The sequence below is a fragment of the Phodopus roborovskii genome, unplaced genomic scaffold (genome assembly GCF_943737965.1).
Source record: "Phodopus roborovskii unplaced genomic scaffold, PHOROB, whole genome shotgun sequence".
NCBI lineage: Eukaryota > Metazoa > Chordata > Mammalia > Rodentia > Cricetidae > Phodopus > Phodopus roborovskii.
In genome coordinates this window covers 18,391,286-18,419,132 of record NW_026126517.1, presented here as the reverse complement: position 1 = coordinate 18,419,132, position 27,847 = coordinate 18,391,286, and the positions used below count along the sequence as shown (strand labels likewise).

The following is a 27,847-nucleotide window of genomic DNA, read 5'->3' as shown; positions in this document are numbered from 1 at the left end:
TGGGTGGAGGAATCGGCTCACATAAGATCACAGAGCTGCAGCCTCCTCCCTTCAAAAGCCTGTGTGTACCTTAGAACCTACAGGAAGCTGTCAAAGAGTGTCTTCTGCACAGTCAACATGTGGTGGGGAGTTCTCAGCTTGCTGTCCTGGGTCCCGCTGCAAGGTAAGGACTTAGAGCCAACATGGTGTTTTATTTTGTTTTTTATTCAGCTGAGTTAACATTTTTTGCCAGACCTACCTGTCAGTCCCCTGTGTTCGTGGAGGACCTACTCTGGAAGGCAACCCAGGTAATTTTGTGAATACTTCTCTGGCTGTACTCAATCCACATTCCCAGATACTGTGTCTATTCTGCCTCTTGTTAACTGCTCTTCGGGGTAGAGGGACTATATGGTATGCATCTGTGGATCTGTTATGGTGAAACGTAACCAGCTTCCTCATCAATGCCTCCTTGTGTATAAGCCTTTATCAAATATTTTAATTTCTCTAAAATTCAGTTTTTGCACCTTTAGATGAAGACATTCATAAAAGTTTGACCCGCCAAAGTCCTCAGTATAAGAAAATCTCAAATGCAAAAACTCTTTGGAAGTGTCGAGGCACTACTCAATTCTAATTTGCTTTAGAGACAATGAGATCCCAGTGAAAACTAGTTGCTTTTAAATACATATTTCTTTTTTTAATTCAATGTGTATGAGAGTTGTGCCTGTCAGAGTCTGGGTACCAGATGCATGCAGTGACTGAGGGGGCCAGAAGGGGAAGCAGATCTTTTAGAACTAGAGTTGCAGATGGCCTTGAGCTGTCATGTGGGAGCTGGCAACAAACCCGAGTCCTCTGCAAGAGTAGGTCAAATTATTCCTACCCAAAAGTGGAGAAAAGGGTGGGGGATCGTGCTCTGGGGTCACAGACAGCCCTTGCATCAGTATGGGAAGGGACTGTGTACAGAGAGCCATTATACTTGTGTGTTTCCAAATAGTGACCCTGCTGCTCTGTGCCAGGGACCCTGCCATCCCTCTCATTGTGTTCATTTCAGAATGGCATCTGGAGGACTCCATTTGAGGAGGAGGGGCAGCAAGGTTTTTGTCTGTTTTTGCTTTTGTTTTTTAACATAGTTTTTCAATTCCCTGATCTCTGTATTTCAATTAATGCCTTCCTTTCTGTTCCCTGTACCCTGAGGCACTTAATAAGGACTCTGTTTTTGGTAACGAATGACATTAGTGTCTTCAGTAAGTGGCTTACAGAACAGCTAATGCATTCTGAAAGGGTACATTTAGGCAGCCAAAATTAAGATAATTTCAATTATTCAAGGTTTAAAGTGACTGACCTTAACTTTTCCAGGCTTCAAATATTTCCCACATTAAAAGAAAAAAAAATACCCCATAAAAAATTTTTTTTAAATAAACAGAAAAAAAAAACTAAAAGAATTATATTTTAAGATAAACCTTGTCAGAGCACAGCAGTGAACATCTGTAACATCAGCATTTGGGGCAGAAGGATCACCGTGAGTTCAAGATCAGCCTAGGGTATGTAATGGATGTTGGTAATTGCAATGTAACATGGTAAGACCCTGCCTCAAAAAATAATAAAACAAAAAAAATGAGCTTAAGACAAGTCTGCCAGGACATACAAACATGTGTGCACATGTATGCGGGTGCCTGCTGAGGTCAGAGGCAGCAGATTCCCCAGGAGCTGGAGTTATAGATGCTTGCGAGCCACCTGTGTGTGCTGGGAACCGAGCTAGGGTTCTCTGCAAGAGCAGTGTTCTCCTAACTGCAGAGCCATCTCTCCAGCCCTGAAACTATGTCTTAATATGGATGAAGAACCTGAGGCTTATACCAACTTAGACATTCTGAAAGATTCAATATTGAAACAATCCAAACTGAAAATTCCCCCACCTAGATGGCACAGACCCTCAGTGGGATTTGAACCACCACTGCTCACTCTGACCTAAACCTGCTCAGAGTCCCAGCCAGGGTGAGCAGGGACTGGCCATGCTGCTTCTTGTCAACTACAGCCTTGACACAGCTGCAAACTGTCAACCGACTTGAGCAAATTAGGCAGAAGGAAAATCACTGTGCTGGCTTCTAAGACTGCCAGAGATCTGCAGACAAAAGAATGTCAAGGCTCCCTCTCCTCAATGCCTCTGGAATGAATAATCTCTAGGGTGGGTAAAACGTGAGGAGAATGAGTCAGGGGAGCCGGATGGCTTGTTTGTTTCTTTGGTTTTCCAGATTCATTTCTCGTATACTGTGGGGATGAAAAGGTCAAGCGCAGCCAATTGCAACTCTCTTTTCTAGCCCAGGAAGGAAGGGCTTCTGCAAACTGAAGAATTCCTTTGTTCTCTTGCATCAAGTCGCCTCTTGATGACGATCTGGGAAATGATTTGATTCTGACAAGTCTAATTGATTGTCACATCTGTAGTTTTTTCTGCCAGTCTATCTAAAAATAACACAAATCTCTTTTTTGTCATCTTCTTCACTGAAGTGCATTTCTGCCCAGCTCTCCACAAGAGCCAGAGAAACAGGACTCCAATCTGAGAATTCACTCACTGCTTTTAGCTTTAATTCAGTTCAAGTCTCTGTTACTTGATGTCATACTTGCAGAGGAAAGTTAGAGTTCTGTTAAAATATTTGTCTCTGAAGATTTACATTTGTCCTTTTTGCCCATTAATTCAGCTAATATCCAGAAAGTTAACTTTGTTCTAGTGTCTGGGAGTGTATAGTGGATGCCCCTACTTCTAGCCATTTGTAATCCATTAACAGAGATGTAGCTATAACCACACAGGTGTAAAGGAATGCAGTAGGTGCTAAAACCATTCAAAGCCTTTGAGTATTGAGAAGAGAGATCTGGTCACTTGGAAGGAAGGAGGAGAAGGCCTGATTTCAAGTTTGCTTTTCTTCATATATGCATGCATGTGGTATGCATGCACGTATGTATGTGTGTGAACATATGCGTGTACATGTGTGGAAATCTGAGTTTGATATTGAAAATCTTCCTTGATAACTCTCCAGTTACTCATTTTGAGGCAGGGTCTCTCTGTCAAACCTAGAGCCTGCCAATATAACTACTCTCACTAGCCAGCTTGGTCCAGAGAACCTGTCTCTGCCTCCTGAATGTGGGAATGGTAAAGGAACCACCAACCCCACCTGGTATCCATGTGGGTTCTAGGGATCCAAATTCCCGTCTTCTTGCTTGCTCAGCACCTGCTTTAAGCACTGAGCAGTCCCCGAAGCCTTCTACTTAGAAGTTACGACAAAAGTTGCAACCTATGAATTGAGTGTCCATAAGGAGAGTCTTGGAGACACAGAGTCCCATGCTCTGTGTAGAGCATGAGAATGGCTGGGCAAAAGTGGCTTTTCCAGCCTGAATCTTCCAGGACCCATCATGTGACCCTTCACATGGAATACCTGGGAGGAGCATCATCGAGTGAGACATGAGAACCTGGTGCCTGCATACAAATACTTTAAAACAGTCCTTATTTCTCTTTAAAACTTATATGTGCATTGCTGTGGGGGATGGGCGAAATGCAGGTGTCAGTGAAGGACAGAAGCATTTGATCCCCCTAGAGCTGGGGATCCGGCTGTTAACTACTGGGTTAGGTAGGTGCTAAGAACTGAACTCTCATGTTCTCTGCCAGAGTCATACATGCTCTTTTTCAATTTTTCATTTTAGTTTATGTTAAGAGTATGAGTGTCTTGTCTGCACGTACACCTGTACACACACACATATGCATGCCCGGTGCCCTCTGAAGCCAAAGAGGACATTGGCTCCCTTGGAACTAGAGTTACAGACAGTTGTGGGCCACTGTGGATGATGGGAATCAAACTGTCTCCTGGAAGAGCAGCAAATGCTCTTAACTGCTGAGCCATCTCCTCAGCCCCAGGAAATAATTTAAATGAAGAAGGGAAAAGCATAATGTCTTTAAAATGTCAGTCTAAAAGCTAATGGATGATGAATTAGAGAGATGGGCAGCTAGAAGACAATTTTTGGAATGGTCCAGCAAGAAGCATTGGGAGACTCAGCCAAGGTCACAGCAGTGGTAGGAGAGGAAGATGGGTTTGATTAAATCCGTGCTTGGGAGAGGTGAGAGGGTGCTTGTCTAATGTCTGGGTGCCATGGCTGGTGACCACATTAACTAAGTAAGGAAACGCAGGGGTGTAGTCTGTGGCATGTCTGAATTAGTTATGAGACAGGAGAGACAGGACAGGTCACAGAGACCAGTTGCACATGCTAAGTTTGGGACCTTGCAACAGACTTGCTCTACTTTGGTCTTGAATTTATTGCATGCAACAACTGGGCATAAGTCAGTCCTTTAAAAGGATATTTTATTGTTTTTTTTAATGTCCCTGATAACCTATATAGAGTGAAGACCCTCACAGCAACTCTCCCCTAACCCGGGAAAGGCCAAGGGTTCTTAGGAAGGCAGAGGCTTCATTGAGTGCTTCAGGCGATGGGTGTGACTACCTCTTGCGCTTTGTTTGAAAGTTAGTCACAGTCACATGTACCTTGATGACACACCATCCACTGACAGAAACATTAGTTTCTTTTTTGTGGTGGTGGTGGTGGTGGTGGTGGGGTGTGTGTGTGTGTGTGTGTGTGTGTGTGTGTGTGTGTGTGTGTGTGTACACTTGTGTATGCTGGTGCACATAATACAAAGGTCAGTAGAGAACACTGGATACTCTCATCTAATGTTCTCTCCCTCATTCCCTTAAGACAGGGCCTCCTGTAAGCCTGAAGCTCATTGTTTTAGCCAGCCTGACCTTAGCTACCACCAAAGACCTGCCTGTCTCTGAATGCCCGACACCTGGGTTACAAGCACATATAGACAGACATGCCTGGCTTTTCTTTTTATGTGGGCACTGGGGTTTTGAACTCAGGTCCTCGTGCTTGCAGAACATGTGTTCTTATCCACTGAGCCATCTTCCAAGTCCAGGGCCATTAGTTTACCGATGAGACAGAAGAAATGATGAAGAGTCCAAGCTCCATTTCTATAAAGTCATGCATGATAGAGTGTTGGAAAGCTTCTGTCATGTCTCTATAGCAGACTACATACACTGTGGCCCCACAAGATTACCACACAGTCTGAGTGTGTAGCAAGCAACACTCTCCAAGTCTGTGTAAATACTAAGTACAGTTGATGAAAAGGGAAGGAGTAGGGGCTGTGAGACAGCTTAGTGCATTATGGTACCTGCTGCCAAGACTTCTGACTTGATTTGGATCCAGGAGGTCCACAAAGCAAAAGGAGAGAAGCAATTCCCACAGGTTGTTCTCTGACCTCCACAGGTGCACTATGATGTACTCACCCACATCCTTACATAAGCACACACAGAGATAGATAGATAGATAGACAGACAGACAGACAGATAGATAGGTAGATAGATAGATGATAGATATGGATAGATGATAAATAGATGAGAGATAGATAGATAGATGATTGATAGATAATTGGTAGATAGTAGATAGATAGATGATAGATAGTTGATTGATAGATGGTAGGTAGATATATAATAGATAGATGATAGGTAGCTAGATAGATGATTGATAGATAGATGATAGATATAGATAGATGATAGATGATTGATAGATGATTGGTAGGTGGTAGATAGATAGATAGGTAGATGATATATAGTTGATTGATTGATAGATGGTAGGTAGATAGATAAATAATAGCTAGATAATAGGTAGATAGATGATAGATAGATAGATAGATAGATAGATAGATAGATAGATAGATAGATCAGGCAGGCAGGCAGGCAGACAGGCAGACAGACAGACAGACAGACATCTTTTGGGGCCACCAACAAGCTCCCAAATCAACACACAGAGATTTATTAATTTTGAATGCTCAGCCTTAGCTTAGCTCCTTTCTGGCTAGCTCTTTAAACTTAAATTAACCTGTTTATCTACATTTTGCCTTGGGGCTATTTGCTTTTCTTTCCTTCTGTTTATCGTTTACTTCTCCTGTGTGACTGACTGACACCTGCCTGACTTCTGGACCCAGGAGTCTCCCTCATTCTCTCCTTCTTTTCTCTCTCCCTCATTCTTCCCTTCTCTTGAGCCTAGATTTCCCCTCCTATTTATTCTCTGTCCTCCAGCCCCACCTATCCTTTCTCTGCCTCGCTACTGGCCATTCAAGTCTTTATTAGACCAATCAGGTGCCTTAGACAGGCAAGGTGAAATTAAACAAATGTGGCATTAACAAAAGTAGCACACCTTTACACAGTTAAAGTAATATTCCATAACAAAAACAAATGTAAACACATCTTTACATAGTTAAATATTCCCAAAAGATAGTCAGACAGACAGATGAGTAAATAAATCCGTGTAAAATTTTTTTAAAAGGACAAGGAAAAAAGTCAGTACCATGGGGTCAATCCTCAGCACTGTAAAAATAAGTATACTACATGGCATTTGCACCATGATGAAATCTCCTAACTACACAGTCCATAAGAAAAGGTTCAAAGGGTGTCCTCATAACACATGGCCATTAGTGGCTGTATGCCCCCAGTCATGGAGACAACCAAGCCCGGAAGACAGTAATCCACTTAGTCAACAGGACCTGAGCAGGAGGAGGTGAGACATCACAGCCACTCGTTGCTGAGATGCACATCGGACTGCAGCTCTACAGGTGCACAGGCTGCAGGCCAGGCAGGGAAACGTAGGAAGCTGGCACATGGCATGTAGGCTGTGAGAAAAGTTAAGGGTGAGTGAGAATACTGTCGGTGTATCATCGGCTAACGGGGAGGAAGTGGTAAGCAAAAACAAGAACCCACACCTCGTTGCTCTGACGACAGGTGAAAGTTTGACTCTAAACTTAGGTGAGAGAAAACTGAAGACAGCCAACCCTCCCGTCTAGTATCCACCAGCACAAAGAGGAGTGTGCATATCTTTTCCTTGGAAGACTTCCCCTTCGAGACTCCGGGCAGCATCTTCCTCTTGCATTCTTTGATAGACCTAGACTTCTCATATTATTTTAAGTAAGCAAACCTGGGTGGGGCCTGTGGCTTAACAGTGGACTAGTCTTCCTTTCTACACCAATTTCTTGCTGCAGGATCAAACTCAGGGCCAAAATAAAGACCGGTAAAACCCAAAGCAAGAAGAGGCGGCACAGCCACCGCGGCTCTGCACCTCAGTCTAGGCCCTTCCCATCTGCATCTCTGGTGTCAATAGATGTCGTCAGTCTGACCAGCAGCCACACACATTGAATTCTCAGCAGTGAGAGCAGCTGCTGCTGATCTTAGGGAGAATCCTTGTACAGTTTATCACAATCTAACAACATTGTAAAAGTCTACTGTCTCTATTTAATTCATGAGCATGAGATTATTTCCCATGAGGGAACCCAAGCAGAATTCTGGCTACAGGCCTCATTGCTTATTTTTGAAAACATGGATGTCTTGATTAGTTACTGAATTATGTAGTAATTGAAACTAAGGCCTGTGGCATGCTAGGCACATACTCTACCACTGGAGCTGTGCCTTTAGCACTACAAATCTCTTTGTGTGTTTGTGTATACATATTTAAGTAGGTGTGTACGAATGTGTGGGAGCTGGAGGTAAATATTGAGTGTGTTCAACATTCCTCTTTACCTCTTTTTTTTTTTTTTTTTTTTTTTTTTTTTTTGAGACAGGTCTGTTGGAACCTGGAGCTCATCTATTCTGCTAGGACTGTCTGGCCAGTCCCCAGGGTCCTTCTGTCTCCAGCTCCACAGCACTGGGATTGCAAATGAGTACTCTGTGCCTGTTATATCTATTTTATCATGTGCTGGGGTCCAAGCTCAGATCCCCAGGGTTGCATGACAAGCACTTCACGGTGTAAGCCATCTCTCTAGTCTCACGGTAATGCATTATTCTTTTCCTGAATTGGCTGGTGGTATAGGTGTTTGTCAATTAGGGCTAAAACAAACTTTTCCTGTGAAAATCAGTAGGAATACAACACCAATCCTGGGTTATAATTTTGCTATAGGACTGGAGATGGAATGCACACAAAAAGGTTGTACTAATGAAGCCTGTGAGCTCCCAGGAGCATTTTTCCTGATATTTAAAATGGTCTCAAGGATGCTGGGTATGATGGCTCATGTCTGTAAACCCAGCACATGGGAGGCTGCGGCAGGAGGATCAGGACCTCAGTGCCAGCTTGGGCTATGTAGTGAGCTAATGGTGTGTCTAGGCTGCATGAGACATTATTTCAAAACAGTTTTTTTTTTTTTGTTTTTGTTTTTTATTTGTTTTACAATGTGTGTATCACAAGGAAATAAACGTATTTCCTTTTTTCTTTTTTCATTTTTGGGTTGAAGATATGGCTAAACCCATTATCTGTTCACAATTTATAAGTGTAGTATTCTTCTGGTTGTATAGTTTTTACACCGTCCTAGGTAAGAATTGTGTTTAGTTTATAACTTGAAGCAATAATGAACAATGATGGATGTGACAGTTTAGTAAGAACAAGTTTATTCTTCCTCTATTTTCTTTCTGGGACAATAAATTTGTAACTGCCTGTAGTCAGTTCTTCACCATTCTTTGGGGACTGTGATTCGGGAAATTAAACTCATACATTTGCTAGAGATTTGTGGTTGAAGCTATCTGGAGTGGATCTATACTTCCAGTGACCAACAGCCCCAACAAATGACTAGATCATCATGGTGTGTGTGTGTGTGTGTGTGTGTGTGTGTGTGTGTGTGTGTGTGTTTCAAGTTGGACTCACTCCCAGAAATAAAGGGACTGAGATGATGAGCAAAAAAAATAAGGAATAAACAGACTCAATGTCTGTGTGTGTGTATGTGTGTGTGTATGTGCGTGCATACACGCGCGCGCACATGTGTGTGTGTGTTTGAGCACTCAGGCATGCATGTGAGTGTGCATGTGTATATGATGGGGATTCAATGCAGCGCTTCTCTGTTGCTAGGAAGCACTTTGGCACTGAGCAGCACCAGGGACTACAATGCCCCCTTCCCGACAGGCTCATAGACAGCTGATGTAATACTTAAAGTTGCAAATCACCTGTTTTATAGACCAAGGCTATAAAAGCTGTTTCCTGGGGGTTCACCACTGGTAGGCCTGCCTATGTAGTTACAGAGATGTGGACCGAAGTCTAGCCCTGTGACCTCTGTGACCTTGAGCCTGGTGATTTACTCAGGCTCTTTTCTTTGGGGTTGGGTGGTGGCTTCTGCTGCCAGGGCACTTGCTACCAGCCTTGACACTGTCAGTCTCGGGACTTGCTTGTGCTCTGACCATCACACCTCATGCAGTGCATTGCCTCCCCTTCCCCATGTCTCCCTCCGCAGCAGCCTTTCTGGACACAGAAAACATCACAGTAGAGGAAGGCCAGACGCTCACCCTGAACTGTGTCACCCCCCTGACAAAGAACGCCTCTCTCCAGTGGCTGGCCCCTTCCGGGTTCACCATTTTTTTTAACCAGTATCCTGGTAAGTGGGGTGAGGGGAGGAAGAAAATGATAACCCTAATGTAAGGGATTTCCAGCAGGGACAGATTAGTGGCACAAAGACCCACATGAGTCACCCAAGGATGGGCTCAGCCCACCACTGTTGCATGTGACTCACACCTCTGAAGCCTGTTATTTGACACAGGGTGGCTTTTGGGGGGTGGCAGGAAGTCTGAAGTGGAAACCCCCGTCAGAAAGGTTGTTAAAGGGGGCTTGATTTACAGAGCGCCTTTCCACGCCTGTAGCTCACTCCCACATCACTTTTTGACTCTCACTGACCAGGAAACACCCACAGCAAAGCCATAGGCAAACAGCAGGCTGCCTTGTGGACTTCCTGTGGAACAGGGCATCACCTCCTGTCTGGAGCCAGCAGCAAAATGACATTACCAAGTGCCTTGTCTTCCCCTATTGGACTTCACACCAGGGTTTCTAGGCAATGGAAATTGATGGGATGTGCTCTAATCAGGACAGTCATGCCTTTCTTGTGTCACACATGAAGTATGTCCTGGATGATTACGATAGAAAGGGACATTCTTCATGCATGCTTAGACCTCAGGCAGGAATTTACCAAACACTCTTAATGAGACCATTGATATCTCTAACACCCCTAGATGTCAAGCACTCGAGAAAATCAGATTCAGCAAAGTTCCACTTATGTTCACAAACAAAGCCACTAGAAAAAATAGATGTGCTTTGTCAATACTGTTAAATTGGTGCATTAAATATAAAATAGCCAAATAAATGGTGGTGAGCTTTACCGACTGTTGGTAGTGGAGCCCAATAGACTAAACAGACAAGTTGGGAAAAGTGGTGGAGAAATGAACTTTGAATAGGAATAGTTCTGTTAAATGAAGTTTGTTGTTGTTGTTGTTCTGTTTGTTTCTCTTTGGAAGAATGGGAAGTTAGACATTTCTGTGGTAAAACCCCTTAATCCTGCTCAAATTTTCTCCAAATGGACTTGCCTTGCCCTCAGGCTGGCGTTTGGCAGCAACTGAGAATTGTCAGGGTTGTTACAAGTAGGGAGTGGGGTCCTAGGCTCTGGAATCTAAAAGGTAGAGGCCAGGCATGCAGTAAACCACCCACAATTCACAGTGCAGTCCCCCACCCCTTGACTCCAAAGTCAACAGGGATGAGACTGAAAACCCAGGGTTCTAGCTTGGGAGGCATCGGGTCTCAAGAGGCACAGCCATCCTTTCATATGAGAGATGCTCCGTTGGCCAATAACCGAGGTTTAACTCTGTCCGTGTGTGCACATTAAGCATCTATACCGGATTTAAAAACAAGTTCAACAAAATCCCTTTATGGAGCCTCTGCTTTGCCCAGGGATCTTTGACTTCACATGAAGTTCCCAGGTCACTATGTCAAAGCAAATCAAGATGAAGCCTCCATGTTGGTTAAAACTTGCTGAGCTTGCTTTTTTGTACTATTGGCTAACTCCCTGGAAAGACTAAGGATCAAATTAAAAATTGAAGGCACTTAGCTGGTGTATGTATCTCCCGTGGCTGACATTGGTTGTGACAAGGCAAACCACACATCCATCAGGCCCAAGTGCAAACTAAGAAGGGCATGGTGGGGAAGCAGAGGAGTAACTCCTGTAAGCTCACAGCAGCTTCTTTTCCCTCCTGTGCAGCTTTAAAAGGCTCCAAATACCACCTTCTCCACCACTCGCCCACACAGCTCTCCATCAGTGTGCCCAACGTAACCGTGCAAGATGAGGGCGTGTACAAATGCTTACACTATGGAAGCTCTGTGAGGACGAAGCAAGTGAGGGTGACCGTGTTAGGTAAGTTCCCTGCAGGGCGTGATCGAGTGATGAACAAAATACACCAGTTTTCTTTAAAAAATTTATTGGAGGCTGGGTGGTGGCAGTGCATACCTTTAATCCCAGCATTCTGGAGGCAGAGGCAGGAGGAACTCTGTGAGTTCAAGGCCAGCCTGGTCTACAGATTGAGTTCCAGCTAGAGCTACACCAAGAAACCCTGTCTTGAACCCCCCCCAAAAAAAAAACAAATAAAAAATTATCTGAGAAGCGGCACATGCTATGGGGCTCACACAGAGTACAATTTGAAGGAGTTAGTTCTTCCCTTCAACCACATAGGTGGCGGGAACTGAACTCAGGCTGTTGGGCTTGGCAGCCTGAACCACAACCTGCTGAGCCACCCTCCCAGCCCACTTCAAAATTATAATGAATCATGTATAAGATGTATTTGATTTTTAATTATATGTTTATTGGGGGATAAAGTGTGGGTACCCAAAAAGGCCAGAAGGTAGTGCCAGATCCCTTGGAGCTGCTGGGTAATTGTGAGCCACCCAATATGGCCAGGAACCAAACACAGGTTATTAGCCACCAGGCTCTTTCTTAGCCACCCAACCATCCCTCCAGCTCTGCGATGTATCATTTAAAACTTGATACTTTAGTTTTAAAAGGTTTTTCCCATAGCAAGGAGCTTCTAAGGGTACTGCTGCCATCTTTTATCAGAAGAAAACTAAAGAGATCATTTTGTATGGCAAGCTTAGATTCAGAAGTAAACCAATAAATTTGCCTTGGGCACCAACTAAATTTTCTTCTCAGAAACGAAACAGAAGTAAGATTGTCCTATTTTACAGACTGTGCCAGGCACCATATGAGACTCTAGGGAATCAGAGATGGAGGTGTGCTCTCTGTCCTTAAGGAGTTTGCCCACCATTGGGAGATTTCGACAGCCATCCTGGCTCAGGCTGGTGTGTGTCCTTCCTGGCTGTCACAATACACTGTGCACTCCTCTATCATAACACCCAGCACACAATCTTTTTTTGTTTTGTTTGTTTGTTTGTTTCGAGACAGGGTTTCTCTGTTGCTTTGGAGGCTGTTCTGGAACTAGCTCTTATAGACCAGGCTGGTCTTGAACTCACAGAGATCCGCCTGCTTCTGCCTCCCGAGTGCTAGGATTAAAGGTATGGGCCACCACCACTGCCGCCTGGCTCATTTTTTTGCTTTTATCCTGATGACAATAAGACTTGAACCCAGAGCCTTGAGTATGGTAAGCACATGCTTGACCACCAAGCCACCTCTCTAAGCTCCAGTACCCGGCCTTCTAACTCAGTGGTTCCTAACCTTCCTAACACTGCCACCCTTCAATACAGTTCCTCCTGTTGTGGTGGCCCCAACCACACAATTGTTTTCATCGCTACTTTATAACTGTAATTTTGCTACTGTTATGAATCATAATGTTAACATCTGTTTTCTGATGATCTTAAATGACCCCTATGAAAGGGTCATTCAACCCCCAGAGGGGTTGTGATCCACAGGTTGAGAACCACTGTCCTAACCTTCTAAAAGCACAGGACCTGAGCCCATAGCCAGACTATTAGTTCCTTGAAGGGCCTCTCATTCTCATCTTTGTGGTGCCCACAAGGAACACATCTGGAACCTGCCCAGAGTCATTTCTTTCTGTCCCAACATCTGGATGAATTCAGTAAATGCATACAAGTGTGATTTCTCCTGTAAAAGAAAACAGCAAAGGCAGAATTGGCAAAAGGAAATAAGTAAGTCCAGCTGAAAACAATGTCCAGGACAGCTGTACAAAGTGCAAGGTCCAGCGGGTCCTCGATAATGGAAATGTTCTTTTGATGTGAGAAAGCAGCATAGGAAATTTACTTTTCCCTTTATTTGCATAAACTTGCAAACATTTAGAGCTGAAAAGCCGGCTCCTCTGCGCCCCAGCTGACATACCAAGAAGCTGGAGGGCTTGTCTGTCCCTACAGCTCGTGGTGACAATGACGAGACTAGAAGTAGGGTTCTCCCTAGTGTGCTAGCAAGCAAGCTTGTGGCGATACATCACATCCAGACTGCTGTTCTGACGATATCGCTCTGGGAATTCTCAGGACCTGGCCGGATGCTCAGAAACAAACATTCTGACTTCAGCCAGCTTGGTTTTTGAAAGCATAGCATGGTAGGATTCTGGGGAAAGCTAAACAAGAAAATGTGGCCAGTAATTATGTAATTGTTCCTACAGCAATCCCCAAGATTCATAGGTGATGTGCTTTGCCAACATGACAGTCCAGGTGATGGAGATCCTGTCCTTCAGGAGAGTGCTTGCAGTGCGAGCCTGACAAACTGGCTTAGGATGCCCACTACCCACATAAAAGCTAGGCACAGGCATCTTTAACTCTAGCATTGATGAAGGGACAGGCACATCCCTGCAGCTCATTAATCAGATCCAGTTGTAGATGATGATCAAAGAGTAAGGCTGACATCTACCTCTGGCCTCCACATACCTGTGCCCACACGCAACCTACAACTACTTCAACGCAGAAAAATGAATTTTCTTCTAGTGACTCCTTTCAAGCCGACTGTGGAAGCTACGGTTGGCAGAAGGCAGAACGGAGAAAAACATGTTGTACTGAAATGCTCCACAGAGAGGAGTAAGCCCTCTCCGCAAATCACCTGGATGCTGGGGAGTCATCTGGAGATCTCTAGTAAGTAGGGGAGAGAAAGGCTTCTTTGTTTCCTTTCTTGCTTAAATCTCCAAAAAGCTTTTTAAATGTTTTGGCGCCCTCTGGTGTCCAGGGGTGGTCAAAGACACCATTCAATATATCAGTTCAGACTCTAGAGAAATTAGCCTTAAAATAATGAGTATTTTGTCTAATGGTAAACGGCTGATCGCAAATCATGCATTTTTAAAAATTAGAGTAGAAATATAAAGTAAGTCATTTCATAAGACTTCTTTTAAAAAACTGACAAAATAATCCCCTAAATTAAGTGGTGCAACTCTGAGCGTAAGCTTTTTCACGATCATGAAATTGGAAACCTGTCATATGTGTACAGGAGATAGCCAGCTTACCAAGTGTCTGTGACCCAAGAAACTCTACCATAAGCTGAAATTTCTTCATGAAAATCTTAAAGCTCAATTCAGCAGATGTCAAACAACCTCATCAACTTCAGACATACTTTCGGCACTTCTATTGTCCTGTCCCTCAGCAAAATCACCTATTACAAAGCATATGTCATAAAGAATTTCTGAGAGCTATGCGGGTGTTTGATTCAATCCTGGGCTGAAGGCAGTTAAAACAAATAGCAATTACCTGTATCTCTGAGTGTGTGTGTGTGTGTGTGTGTGTGTGTGTGTGTGTGTGTGTGTGTGCTTTTAGGCATTTTAAGGTTGAGAAGTCCTATGCTAAGGCATCTGGAGTCAGAGAGTGTCTATAATTAAATGGATAAAGCCCATATATAAAGGTACCTTATATATGGGTACCGTGTTGCACATACAGAGACAGATGAAAAGGTTATGAGAGGGAAATGTGATGGTTCATACATAAAATATCAGCACCTGAAAGGCTGGGGCAAGAGGATTGTGTGTTTGAGGCAAGCCTGAGTTATATAGTGGGAAAACACATAGTGTTGGCTGATATTTCAGTAGATGTTGCCTTTGCTAACTGTACAATCATCTGCCCTTAAGAGCTATAAGGGGCTGTGCACTGCCAAGAAAGCTGAGGGTTAATGGAATGAATTCTAGATCGAAAAGGCATAAGACTCAGACATGTCTTCCAGTCCAGCAAAATCTACTTCAGCCTAAAACTCCTCCATTAATGTAATCTTCATGCAACCTGGGGCTTTGTATTTTGTGACAGTAAATTACTCTTCTTGTATAAACACTGTAAGGTTGGCTCTTTTTGACCTCAGTACAGAGGTTTTGTAGAAACTTACCCACCACATGCTGCTTGTCTTCTGCCCATGCCCAACCCACACAAGGCAGCTGTCTGGGTGTTAACTGCATCGAATAGAGTTCCGTAGCCATAACCTTTCCCATCTCTTCAAACTGTTGTGTAGGTGGACTCCATCATAAGTTTGAACCTGATGGGAAAACGTGTAACACCACCAGCATGCTCATTGTCCACACATACAACAAAAACTCAACAGTGCACTGCATTATCCGACACAGGGGCCTGCATGGGCGGAAGCTGGTGGCCCCCTTCCAGTTTGAAGATTTGGGTAAGAAGAATGATTGTTTAGCTGTCTTTAATTCAGCTTAGTATTTCTTTATTGTCCTAGTTTGCTTCCATGTTGTTATGCTAAAACATTGACAAAAACAATTTAAAGGAGGAAAGAGTTTATTCCATCTTACAGCTCTTAGGTCACACTCTATCATCAAGGGAACTCAGAGCAGGAATTCAAGGCAGGAACCAGGAGACAGGAACCGAAGCAGAGGCCATGGAGGAGTGCTGCTCACTGATTTGCTCCTCAAGGCTTGCTCAGCCTAGTTTCTTATAGAAAGTAAGCCTTCCTACATCAATCATCAATAAGACAATGCCTCACAGACATACCTACAGGTCAATATAATGGAAGGATTTCTTCAAATGATGCTGCCTCCTCCCAAGAGCATCAAATTGACAACCAATATTAGCCATCACAGTTACCTATTGTCTATCTAGAACCATTCCAGATCTCCAGCAAATGTTCAAAGCGGATCATTGGTCTCAGCAATTGGTGGCTTCTGTTTACTTATTATCTTTTTTCCTTTGATGAGCCACGGAGATAATACAAATATTTTATTCATCCAATCAGTTTTAAAAAAAAACAAGCTTGCTAGCAGAGAATGTTTTAAAGCCCACTTACAAGTAAGCATCCTGATCCTTTCATCTACACTGTCTTCTGCGTTGGATGCAGGGAACATAATAATTGTCCTAGGAATATGTCACATCTAGGAATTGTAATGTTTCTAGAGAACAGAGCAAGAAGAAGGATTGAATTCTCTGGGGACTGGTTTGCTTCATCTGTCTGAGATTGCAAATGAGGAACATTTAGTTCCCATCACTAATGTGGGGGTGGGGTTTTACAGCGTTGAATCAGTTCTCAAACACCTTTAATGTAATCACCTTCCACACTTGTATAGGTGAATGTATGTGGCCAGAAGCTGACATATCTTCCTCAGTCACTGTCAAATCTTACTTTTTGAAATAGTCTCTCCCTGAACCTGAGGGTCACTGGTTTGAGACGGGGCGGCCAGTGAGCTACATGGATCCATCCAGCTGTCTCTGCCTTGGGGTGCAGGGAACACGGGTTCATGATGTTCTGGCTTCTACTTGTGCCGAGGATGCTAACTCGCATCGCCACACCTGTGCAGCAAACATTTTACCACTGAGTCATCGCCCCAACCCACCTTTCACACTCCTAAGAATAATTGAGGAACACAAAGAACTTTTATGTGTTTGAATTCTCTCTGTTAATTTTTACCTGTTAGTAGTTAAAACTGAGAAGTTTAAAATATGTGACTAAGTTATTTTAAAAATAAGTCTACTATATGTTAACAAACATTGCATAATTTTATGAAAAAATAACCATGTCACAAGCATGTTGGGAAAATGGCTGCTTTTTATTTATTTTTTTTTTAAATACTCTCAATGTCTGGTTCCATGGAAAACAATGCTGTGCTCAGCAGTTTCTGCATTCAGTTGTGTCTACCAAGTCATCTTGCTTGAAATAAATATATAATAGTTCATCAAGAGACTCACCAGACATTCTAGGCCAGCCTGGCCTACACAGCAAGCGCCAGATCCACTAAAGCTATTATATAGGAAGACTGTCTCAAAAAACAAACAGGATTGTATCACCCTGGATAAAGGGAACTTCTGAAATATTATTTCTCTGATGGTTTTTTTGTAACTCTTCTTGATTTCCTTAGAGGTTTTACCAACAATTCAGATTTTTTTACACCTGCTTAAAAATAACAATTTTACACCACAGAAAATTATTTATTAAATGGACATTAAATTTCAGGAGACAATACCCATCTGTCACATATCATGTTTGGTAGGCACAGTTACATGCTTACACATTAACATTCTTCCTGGATGCCAGCCTATTCAATGACTGATCAAAATGATCTAAGCTCTCTGGAAACATCCACAAACATTTCTTTATGTTACACAACAACATTTAGTGGGCATCTCACTTAGTAAACAGGCATTGCACTAAACATCTTATGTGAATAAAGTTATTACTACACACACACCAGATAAAAGCTAGCAACTGTATTTCATACACAAGGGAAAATATTCAGTGATGGATAAATTGAGCATCTTGCCCAAGTCACTGAGGAACATGCTGATAATAGCATTGAGATTCAGCTCATTCTGCAGCTGGAGAAATGGGTCAGTGACATGGAAGTACATTTCCTCTGGAAATAGGAAAATATCCATACACAGATGGACAGACAGAGGAACTGATACACAGGTGTGTGCAGAAGGACACAGCAAATGCCCTTTGCCTGCTACTGCCAAATGTCCTTGCACACAGGGGTCCCAGCATGCTGTACTCTCAGCCAGGTCACCTAGCAGATGGGCAAGCAGCAGGGTACAGATTCAAAACACAGAGTCGGGGCTCCTAGTCTTGACACAACCCCCATAAGTGTGTAGCAGCCCGGTTCTGTACACTGTGATCCCGAGCGCGATGTGGCTAAAGCTGATCTCAGTGGTTACAGAATTTTGTTTTTCCCCCTTTTTAGCTGCAGATGAAGAAACAGCTTCAGATGCCCCTGAGCAGATGTCTCTCTCCTCTCTAGCCCCCCAGCAGCCCACGAGTATGGGTAAGTCTCAAAATCCCTGAAACCTTAGAAGAAATGCCTGGTTGGAGTTGCACATTTTTAATTCTACATTTAAAGAATATTTTTAAAGTCTGTGTTATGTGTGTGGTGTGTATGTGTGTACCCATGTGGGTGCACTCATTTTGTGCAGCATTGTATCTGCCAATAGTGGGTACTCAGAAAATGCACAATAAACGGGCATGTGAATGAATGAATGAATGAATGAATGAATGAGTGAGTGAGTGAGTGAGCTAGTGAGTTTATTGTGTCTTGAGCAGGGTGGCTAGCCTCCCTCAGGAAGGTATGCATTCCTGTATGTTCTCTATAGTAATTCCACCTTGTGAGGTTTTTGAGTTATTATCATGTTCATAGTTTTCAGGATCAGATCACATTTTTTTTAAAGCTGTGTCCTGAATAATATTGAAAAGTAAATGTTTAGGATTTTTAAACCCTGAAAAATACAATATGTACTGTACAGATTTTTTTTGAAGAGTGGTAGAAATTGAAAACATTATGAAGTGGGGCGACCACATCCTTGCCTTAATAATCCAATATTTTTAAGCGTGTTTGGAGTCTGGTTGTTTTTAAATTGCCTGACACCGCTACTGAACAACTCAATTTCCTGCTTTGCATTTTCATATACAACCTAGGATTTAAGAGACATGGTCGCTGGAATTCTTTTCAGCTTTCAATTTCTGCAGCTTTATTACTGTTAATAACACCTATTTTGAGAGCCGCAGGCTTCATTCCCCTCGGGGCCACATAGTGGCGCTGTGCAATGGGGCTGATAAAGCATGGCCGCCAAGGAAGAGGGAACTAGAAGCATAAGCTGCAAAACTCAAGAAAAGCGGTCTTATTGTTCCAGCTCATCTACAAAAGCCTCACAGTTCAACCTGTGTTTAAAGGGTTGACTTTTACGCTGTAAAAAAAGTCTGCACCTGGACTTTTACACTGGTGGCCGAGGCCTAGGGCAACACAAAAAGCTTTGTGCTGTTTATTTCTATCCAAGTTTCTCTCCAGAAAGCCCAGAGGCCGCCCCAGAACTTCCTTGTTCAGTGCTTCTCTTGAAGCATCCTGTGGACCTCCTCCCTAATTGTTCTCGCTCAGGAAGGAAGCGTGGAATGACGACTTTGATCTAGGTCCCCCAATTAGACAACTGGGAATGTCCTGGTTGACTCTTCCTCAGTTGCCTCAGGACTAGGCCCTTTGTTAACTGCTCAAAACCTGTTCTCTCAGAGCTGAGGTGAGAGACGACCACACACCCCGTGCATAGCCTGGTGGTTAGGTGTTCAGTAAAGGGTTGCCTTTTCAAGTATGACAAAGGAAGTCTGGCCAGTTGTGACTTTTTTTTTTTTTTTTTTTAATGAGAAACTGATACTTTTAAAGCAAAAATAAGACAAACACAGGAAGACAAAGACTGTATGTTCTTTCTCGTATGTGAGAACTAAAAATGTTGACCTAAAAGTAAAAGCAAATAGAAGTGTGATTATTAGTAACTGAAACTCAGAAGGGAAGGATAGGGAAGGGGGAGGGGGGAGGTTGGATGAGGAGAGCCGAAGGGTGGTTGGAGATAGGGTGTAAGTTCTTATGTTCTGCAGCATGGCAGGGTGACCATAGTTTAGGACACCCTATCAAGGGGGCTAATGGAATGGACCAGTGGGTAAAGTGCTTTCTGTGCATGCATGAGGACCCAAGTTCATATCCCAAGTAGCCATGTAAAGCCCTGCAGCCTACATTAGTCCCAGCACTGGGGAGACAGAGATGGGCATTTCCTCGGACTCACTGATCAGCTACTCTAGTAGGCTCAGGGAGAGAGAACCTGTCTCAAAAAAATAAGATGGAGGCAGGCATAGTGGCACAAGCCTTTAAATCCAGTACTCAAGAGGTACAAGTAGGGAGATCTCTGTGAGTTCAAGGCCAACCTGGTTTACAAAGTAAACTCCAGGCCAGCCAGGGCTACGTAGAGAGAAGGACCTGCCTGGTCTAGCAAAGAGAGAGCAACAGGGGCAAAGCCATTTCCTTAAAATGAGTTTGTCTGGACTGGAGAGATGGCTCAGTGCTTAAAAGCACTGACTGCTCTTCAGGAAAACGAAACAGGTTCAATTCCCTTACAATCGTATGTAACTCCAGGGGATCTGATGCCCTCTTCTGGCCTCCTTGGGTGTTCGGTACTGACTGTCATGCACAGACATACAGGCAGACAAAATGCTCATCCACATAAAAGTAAAGAGATTTTAAACTTTCTCTCAGTAACCGCATTAGTCCTTTCATGTAAGTGGAACCTTCTGGACCTAAACTCCTCTTAAAGGCCCACATGCCCACACCATCACATGGCAAAGCAGTGTCAACATGAGGTTTAGAGGGACAGTCAAGCCAAAGCAGTTACAGGGTGAGTCACACATATGTAATATATGTATATATCATGTCTTACTTTCACCTTAGTCTCAATGATGGAAAATTCCAGTATACAGGAGACTGACAAGGAAGAGAAAGATCATGTCACTCGGGACCATGACTTCATGACTGGTGAGTGTTACCCACTGGCCTTAGAAAAGATGTTTGATATTCTGACCTCCAAGCTGCGTGTCCAGTAGTTTTCTTCAGTCCTTGTTTTCTGTGACCTTTCTACCCTTGTGACATGTTAATCACTCCTTTACCCCGTCTTCAGTTGTCTCTTGACTTCCTTATCCTCCCAGTCCTGTCGACAGATTTTTTGCTAACCACTGTGTCTCTACATCAGCTATCTCTATTTCTTCTGAGTTCTTTTGTTTTAAGAGGATTCCTTTTTCATGAGTATGAGTGTTTGCCTGCATGTTTGTATGTGTACCACATGTGTGCCTAGTGTCCACAGAGGCTAGAGGTCACTGGGAGTCAAACTCAGGTGATCTAGAAGAGCAGCCAGTTCTTAAGAAGAGTAGTTCTTAACCACTGAGCCATCTCTCCAGATCCTTTTCTGAATTCCTATGTGCATGATAGACGCATATACACAGGCACACGCATGTAGTCACCAATGACTCATGAGTTCTCTTCAAGGTGTTTCGTCTTTGATCATACTTACTCCCTTAATATTGGGCCTCATCATCTTGTGACTTCAGTTCTTCCTCTTCTGGTCCAGGCTTAGCACCATGGAACTATATACCCTTGTACCCTGCCTGCTTGTGTACTGAGAACCTTTCCGGCTTCCCATAGTCTACAACATATAAAACCAGTTCTCAATCTGCATAAGGTACACTCTCCTATCCCTGCAGCCCTGCTTCTAGAAAACCCCTGAGAGATACATGGTACTCTGAAGGCATCACCCTGTCTCAACATCCCTGCCCTGTCAGTCCTTCTTACCCCACAGCAGGAGAGGCTTCACCTTAACAGCCTTACGTCTCTCCCAAGACTGATTGATGTCTACTGGAAGCTTCCCAGATGCATGCAGCCTAGGGTTCCCCACTTCTCTGAATTTCTGTTCTGTAAATACACATGGTTCTGGGAGTTGGCATATCCTACTTGGGTTTGCCTTTAAATGTATTTATTTTTATGAAGAAAAATGATCCCCTAAGGCATAAGGATTATGTCCTGGGCAGGTTCAAGTACTCTGTTCTCCATATAGCCTCAATTCCTTAATTCTGGGCTTATTGGCTGAGGTGAAGGACATTTGGTAAAATTACAGACTAGTTTAGAAGTACTTTTAAGCGCTCATCAAGTGTATCTCCTAATGCCTTTACAAGGGCCACATTTAGCCTAGTCAAGATACATTGAAGACAGGGTTTAAATGAGTCCACCAGACCCAAGATAAATGATAAATAGGTATTTATTAGAGAAGCACTTACACAGATAAGAGTAAATAACCACCATAGTCTTCCTGCTCCAGAAGATGCTGTCTCTGCCCTTCTGATGCTCTCAGCAAACCAAGAGAGCATGAGCCAGCCCTCTTCTACCTTATAAAGGGTCACATCTGTACCTGAAACCACACCCAAAGGGTGTGGCTACCACACAAGTTCACTGGCAAAGCAAGATGCCACTACAATATATGGCATTTTATTTTAATAGTTTTTTTCAACCCCCCCCAATTTCCCTGTGCTACTGAGCTACATTGCATTGAACAAGCATTCCTCATAGCTACTTAAAATTCCCAGACTGTATTTTAAGTCAGTATTCTTGTGTGCTTTCTCTAGAAATGAAAAAAGAACTAAATATCCATGTCATAAAAAAACAAACACACAACTTTTCAAGTGATCCATGGGATTGATTTTTCTCTATTGCCCATTTGCTTATCTTCAGAGACCTGAAAAGCATGCAATGAATGGTTTCTGGGGTAAATTTTGCCCCTCTCCTGAGCTGAGATGAGCTGGAAAAGTGCTGTATATATTCCTTTTCCTGGCTGCATTCCCTGCTGCTGTTATAAAACATTCTCACAAAAGCAGCTTGAATGGAGAGTGGTTTTATTCAGCTTATAGTTCCAGGTTATAGTCTGTAATTGTGGGGAAGTCAAGGCAGGAACCTGAACTTGTCCCATTCATAATTAGGAGCACAGTGAGAATGAATGGATGCTTGCTTACCCTCAGTTCACTTTCTTTGCTATTATACAGTCTGGAACTGAAACCTAGGGAATGGTGTTATCCACAATGGGCAGGGTCATCCCAGTCAATTAATGTAATAAAGACAATCTCCTACAGACACTCCCTCATTGAGATGGTCGGTTTGCAGGTGATTCTATATCGTGTCAAGCTGGCAATTAAAATCACAGTGCCAGGTGGTGGTAGCACACACCTTTAATCCCAGCACTCAGGAGGCAGAGGCAGGTGGATTTCTGTGAGTTATCAAGGCCAGCCTGGTCTACAGAGGTAGTTCTAGGACCTCCGGGGCTCCATAAAGAAACCCTGTCTCAAAAAGTAAAATAAAATAACTAAACATCACAGTCAAGTGTGGTGTCATAGGCCTTTAACCCCAACACTAGGAAGGTAGACAGGAAGGTCCCTATGAATTTCATGAAAGCCTGGATTATGTAGCAAGTTCCAGGCTGGCCAGGGATGCATAATGAGACTTTATCTCAAAATAAGGGGAAAAAAAGTAGAGAAAGATAACCATCACATTCCACAATGGCCAGAGCCAGAGGGAAAGGCACCAAACCCAAACTGTCTAACAGCCTGTCACTCTCCTCACAGAAGCCAGTGCTCAGTACTCAGGCCTGGAGAAGAGGAACAGTGGCATCCTGCTGCTCACGCTGGTGTCCTTCCTCATCTTCATCCTCTTCATCATCGTTCAGCTCTTCATCATGAAGCTCCGTAAAGCACACATGATTTGGAAAAGGGGTGAGTGGGCAGGGAGTCTGGTGAGGTCCCCAAGAGCCCAGTGACTGACTAAAGGGAGAGCCTGTCAATCAAACCCCTCTCTTAGCTGCTGTACAAGCTGACCAGTAAGGTGTGTCACTCAAATAAGCAATCATTTGTTTTCTAGCAAACGTGGGCTATGGATTTCCAGGGAACATGCTCAAAAAGTGTCAGACAGAGAAGCTAAAGTAGCTATGGGAGTTGGTGATATGCTCTTGTTGACAAAACCCTGAGCCAATTCATCCATTCACTCATTGAGCCTTCACTGAGTACCCACTGCATGCCAGGAGCCATTCCTGATGCTGGGGCTATGTGAGTCTGCAGGATGGGAGATCCCTGGTCTCCTTATGTTCTAGTTATGGATAAAAATCCAATATCTTTTGTATTTTACAAGAATGAGCTCCGCTTCATTCATCCATAAGACACCAGCCATTCCGCCCCCCAAGAATTCTAATGAAAGAGGTACCACTTAAACCATACAATAACAATCATCATAATAATAAGTAACTCAAAATTAAAATATCTAGTATAGATGATCCCTACTAAAATGCATATGCTCAACATATAACAGAGCCTGACAGAACCTTAGAAGTTATTTAGAATAATTCCATGAACATATGTAGGATTAGAGCCCCTCTACATGAGGGTGTGAAGACTGTAAAAGCTGGAGGATAGGAGGATTGCCATTAAATGCTGTCTTCTGGGTGTGGCATGGATATGAGCATCATGAGCACACAGCTGCTGTGACCACCTGTTTAGGAACTACAAACATACAAAAATACATGATGGGGGAAGTAGTTGGGGAAAATATGATGGTCAGCAGGTGTAGGAGGAAGCATGGCAAAAGGCAATGGAGGTAAATATGATCACAATACAATATATACAAATCAAAAACTTAAAAACTAACTTAAGAGAAATTCTTGCTTCATTCTCAAAAAACTAGCCCTACATTGTCTTTTGCAGCAGTCACAAGATGACAGTCTAACCCCTGACATGTCATGAGTCTCTATCATGATGTGCTATAAAGATAAACTACCCAATTTTCAAAAATAAGCACACACACTCAAACTCAAACATAATGTGGTATTTATGGTACCAGTTAACTAAAATATATTGTGAAATTAATATCCCTCCCTTTTTAAACTGTAGCTGCTAGAGTATTTTTAATGGTGAGTTACAGTGTTGCTGGACAAAGCTGATCTAGTTTCATATGGTCCAAGGCCTCTGGTAACAGAAAATTCTTTATACCAACTCAAGATACTGCATCTATGAATATCTCTGACTTAAAAACATTACTCGATAGCTTAGCATGAGCTCATTTAAATAGATGAGGTAATAACTCATTATGGATAGACCCAAGGGGTTGGCTAAGAGAAGGTAATGATGGGAAGGTGAATAGCATGCACTTTCCTTCACATGCAGAAAATATATGACATGAAAGCAGAAGGAAGACTGGAGAGGAACAATGGAAGGGGAGAAGAGATCTAAATGGGGATAATGGAGTGATGGTAGGAGGTAAATATAAGAAAACTACAATGATCCATATGTATCTTATTTACTTTTCTATTGCTGTGAAGAGATACCATGACCAAGACAATTTATAGAAGATACTAGTATCAAAGAGTGAGTCCATTGTCATCAAAGTGGGGAGTGTGGCAGCATTCAGGCAAGCATGGTGTTGGAGATGTAGCTGAGAGTTCTATCTTGATTCACAGGTAGAGATAATGAGAGCTTGGTGTGAGCTTTTGATATCTCAAAGCTGACTCCCAGTGATATACCTCCTCCAACAAGGATGTCCTAATCCTTCCCAAATAGTTACATGCCCTGATGACTAAGCATTAAAGTATATGAGCCTATACAGGTCATTTTGATTCAAATTACCACAATATGCTTGAAAATTTCATAATGAAAACCCAACATTTTGTATTCTAGTTACATCAAGAAAAAGATAATTTGACTGTGTGTATGTGTGTGTGTGTGTGTCCATCCAGAGACAGGGTCTGATGTTTCATTTGTACAGTAGGCAAATGACAGACTATTATTTCAAATGATTGCCCACCATTAGGGCTGCTGCAGTAGTTCCTTTATGAAGAACAATGCCTACTTCTGTCCTACTGTCATTTGACTTCATCTCTTATGGTGCCCTGAAAACCCTGGGAACCCTGAAAACACCATAGGATGGCATATTGAGCTAATGAATACACAAGGCACAGGAGGAGATCATTATAGTTCAACATCTTCCAACATCCATTTCTAACTGTGTCTGCAATACCAGAAATTAGTAATGTGATTTTCTTTTCTTACAGAAAGTGAAATTTCAGAACAAACTCTAGAAAGCTACAGGTCAAGATCCAACAATGAAGAAACATCTTCCCAAGAGAATGACAGCCAGAGTAAGTCACATGTGGCCTGGCACTTGAACAATGGGGATCATTCCTGAGTACCCTTAGGGAAAGTGGGGAGGGGATAGGATCAAAGTTTGAGTTGACCTGATAGATTTTCACTTGATTTATGGTATTTAAGGAAGTTTATCTTTAAAGATTAAATGGAAGTTAAATCCATGTTGTAGAAGGTTCTTCACTTTAGAAAAGCTGGCTCTGATTTCCTTGTCTCACTCAGGGTCACTGTGTGACCTGAGCTGTGCAACATCCTACACAAAACCTCCAGCAATGAAGCACTTTCCATACCAACCTATGCTTCATTCTGTTACTCAGAAAATAACTGAATTCATTCTGCATCCTTGAAGTCTGTCTTGGAGCCTAGCACAAATGTAGTATTTGGTAAATTTTCAATGAATAAATGAATTCAAGGCTTAATTAATCCAAAGAGAAATATTTGGGGTCTTTTGGATGACTTCATTGTACCACTTTAAGCAAAATAATGGTGGTAAAGACCCTAAAGGAGAAGGAGAGTGGATGGGAGTGTGGATGGGTGGGTGGGAGTGTGGGTCTGCACATGCACACATGTGTGTTCCTGATTTAAAAAAAAAAATCTAGTAGGCAGAAGCCAGGCAAGACAAGAATTATATACCTTCTACCTGCTGTATGTCCTCTCTACAAATTAATTTATTCTGCTGGCAAGTATTTCAAGAAAATGTACTAAGCTTTGCTGATTGATTCTGTTGGTTTGCTTAAGGTGTTTTGTGGGCTTTCTTAAAACACCTGTGCCTTTTCTGTTTCATTTTGACCTTCCAAGGTGTGACAGAGAGAGAATAGGCTTCTAGCAGGGAAAGAGACACAGTGAGCAGATAATAGGGAAATATGTGGAAACTACCTACGGGCCATTGGGCTGTGAAGCAAAGGCAACTGGCATTGGAATGGGTGTGATTTGTGTAGATGGCTGCGGTGTTTTTCCTGGGCAAGGGGAAGATAAAACAGCTGGAGGAGAATCATGAGCTTTAGCAGAAAAAGGAAGACCCTGGCCCCAGGTGCTGAACAAGCCAGAATCCTCATGGTTCAGTTTTAAGGAAATGGAGTGGATGCCTGCCCTCAGGATTTCCTGTGCAGATGGGGACATCAGGAGCTCTCCATCTTCACAGGCAGAAGGGTTTTCTTTCTCCTGGGCTCACATCTCCATTTTCTTTCTGTGTTAGTTATGTTTGGCTTGGTTTTTCACTGCTAAAACAGCAAACACCTGACAGACCAAGGGAAGGGGGATTTATTTTAGCTTATGTTCAAAGGTCTCAGCCCACTGTGGTAGAGGGAGTGTGGTGGAGCGGGGCACATAATGGCAGCCCAGAAGAGAAAGAAACATTTGCTCAACTCACTTCCTCACCCTCTCTCCCTTTGATCCCACTCGGGCCGGGCTCTGGCCTGTTGGCTTGTGATTCCCACACTCAGAGCCAGTGCTTTCCCCCTACTTCAGCTTCCCTAAAAACAACAGATATTTCAGCTCCATGCTTTCCTGTTCTTCTCGAGGTTTGTCGATCCAATCAGGTTGACATTCAAGATACAAAGCTCCATTCTCCTTGCTCCATTCTCCTTGCTCCATGCCTCACACCCAATGTCATAACTATATTGTTTTATGCTTTCAAAGGATCAGTCTGGGGCCAGCTCCAGCTCTAGACTTTGAGAGTTCTGCCCCAATCTAATTTTTTTCCCATGAGCCTTGTTATTTTCCAGTATGTGGTTTTGCTGAAGGCAATGTATCATATTCTTTGGTAGCAAAATATTTATGTTTTATTTCAGATTGATTAGTATATTGTTTGTGTAGAATAAGTTGTTTTTTTTTTATTAAGACCCAACAATTTATTTAGAACATTTACACGTGCCAGATAATTGTAGGTTAGGTTTTATAACTAAAACATGGCCTCCAAAGAGCTTCAAATAAGTAGGCACAATGCTGTTTGAAACTCATCTCTAATGAATTTTTCTTTCAGCTTCCCGGTCTAAGCATTGTATGAACTACATCACACAGTTATACTCAGGAGTCAAAACAAAGAGGAAGGAGAATGCACAGCGTTGGAAACTAGAAGGCAAACACAGTCGTGTCCCAGAGAGCATTGTATAAGTGTTCCCTGCAACGGAAGATAGGATT

At 42.9% G+C, this 27,847-nt stretch overlaps 1 protein-coding gene across 1 annotated transcript; it reads left to right on the top strand.

Annotated features, from left to right (window-relative positions):
* On the top strand, window positions 1–27,847 carry Crtam (cytotoxic and regulatory T cell molecule). Its single transcript, XM_051197162.1, has 10 exons — window positions 1–163; window positions 9,275–9,415; window positions 11,063–11,215; window positions 13,747–13,890; window positions 15,242–15,403; window positions 17,916–17,996; window positions 20,436–20,519; window positions 23,147–23,293; window positions 25,618–25,704; window positions 27,690–27,847. Exons 1-10 carry the CDS (start codon window positions 118–120, stop codon window positions 27,818–27,820), a joined length of 1,176 nt encoding a protein of 391 aa, XP_051053119.1. The 5' UTR covers window positions 1–117; the 3' UTR covers window positions 27,821–27,847.

What these genes read in the sequence shown, in the direction of transcription:
- Crtam (XM_051197162.1), top strand. Translation starts at nt 118, where the DNA reads ATGTGGTGGGGAGTTCTCAGCTTGCTGTCCTGGGTCCCGCTGCAAG. An exon ending in TTTTTTTAACCAGTATCCTG is followed by an intron (nt 9,416 to 11,062) that starts GTAAGTGGGGTG and finishes CCTCCTGTGCAG; the next exon opens with CTTTAAAAGGCTCCAAATAC. An exon ending in CCAGCAGCCCACGAGTATGG is followed by an intron (nt 17,997 to 20,435) that starts GTAAGTCTCAAA and finishes CTTTCACCTTAG; the next exon opens with TCTCAATGATGGAAAATTCC.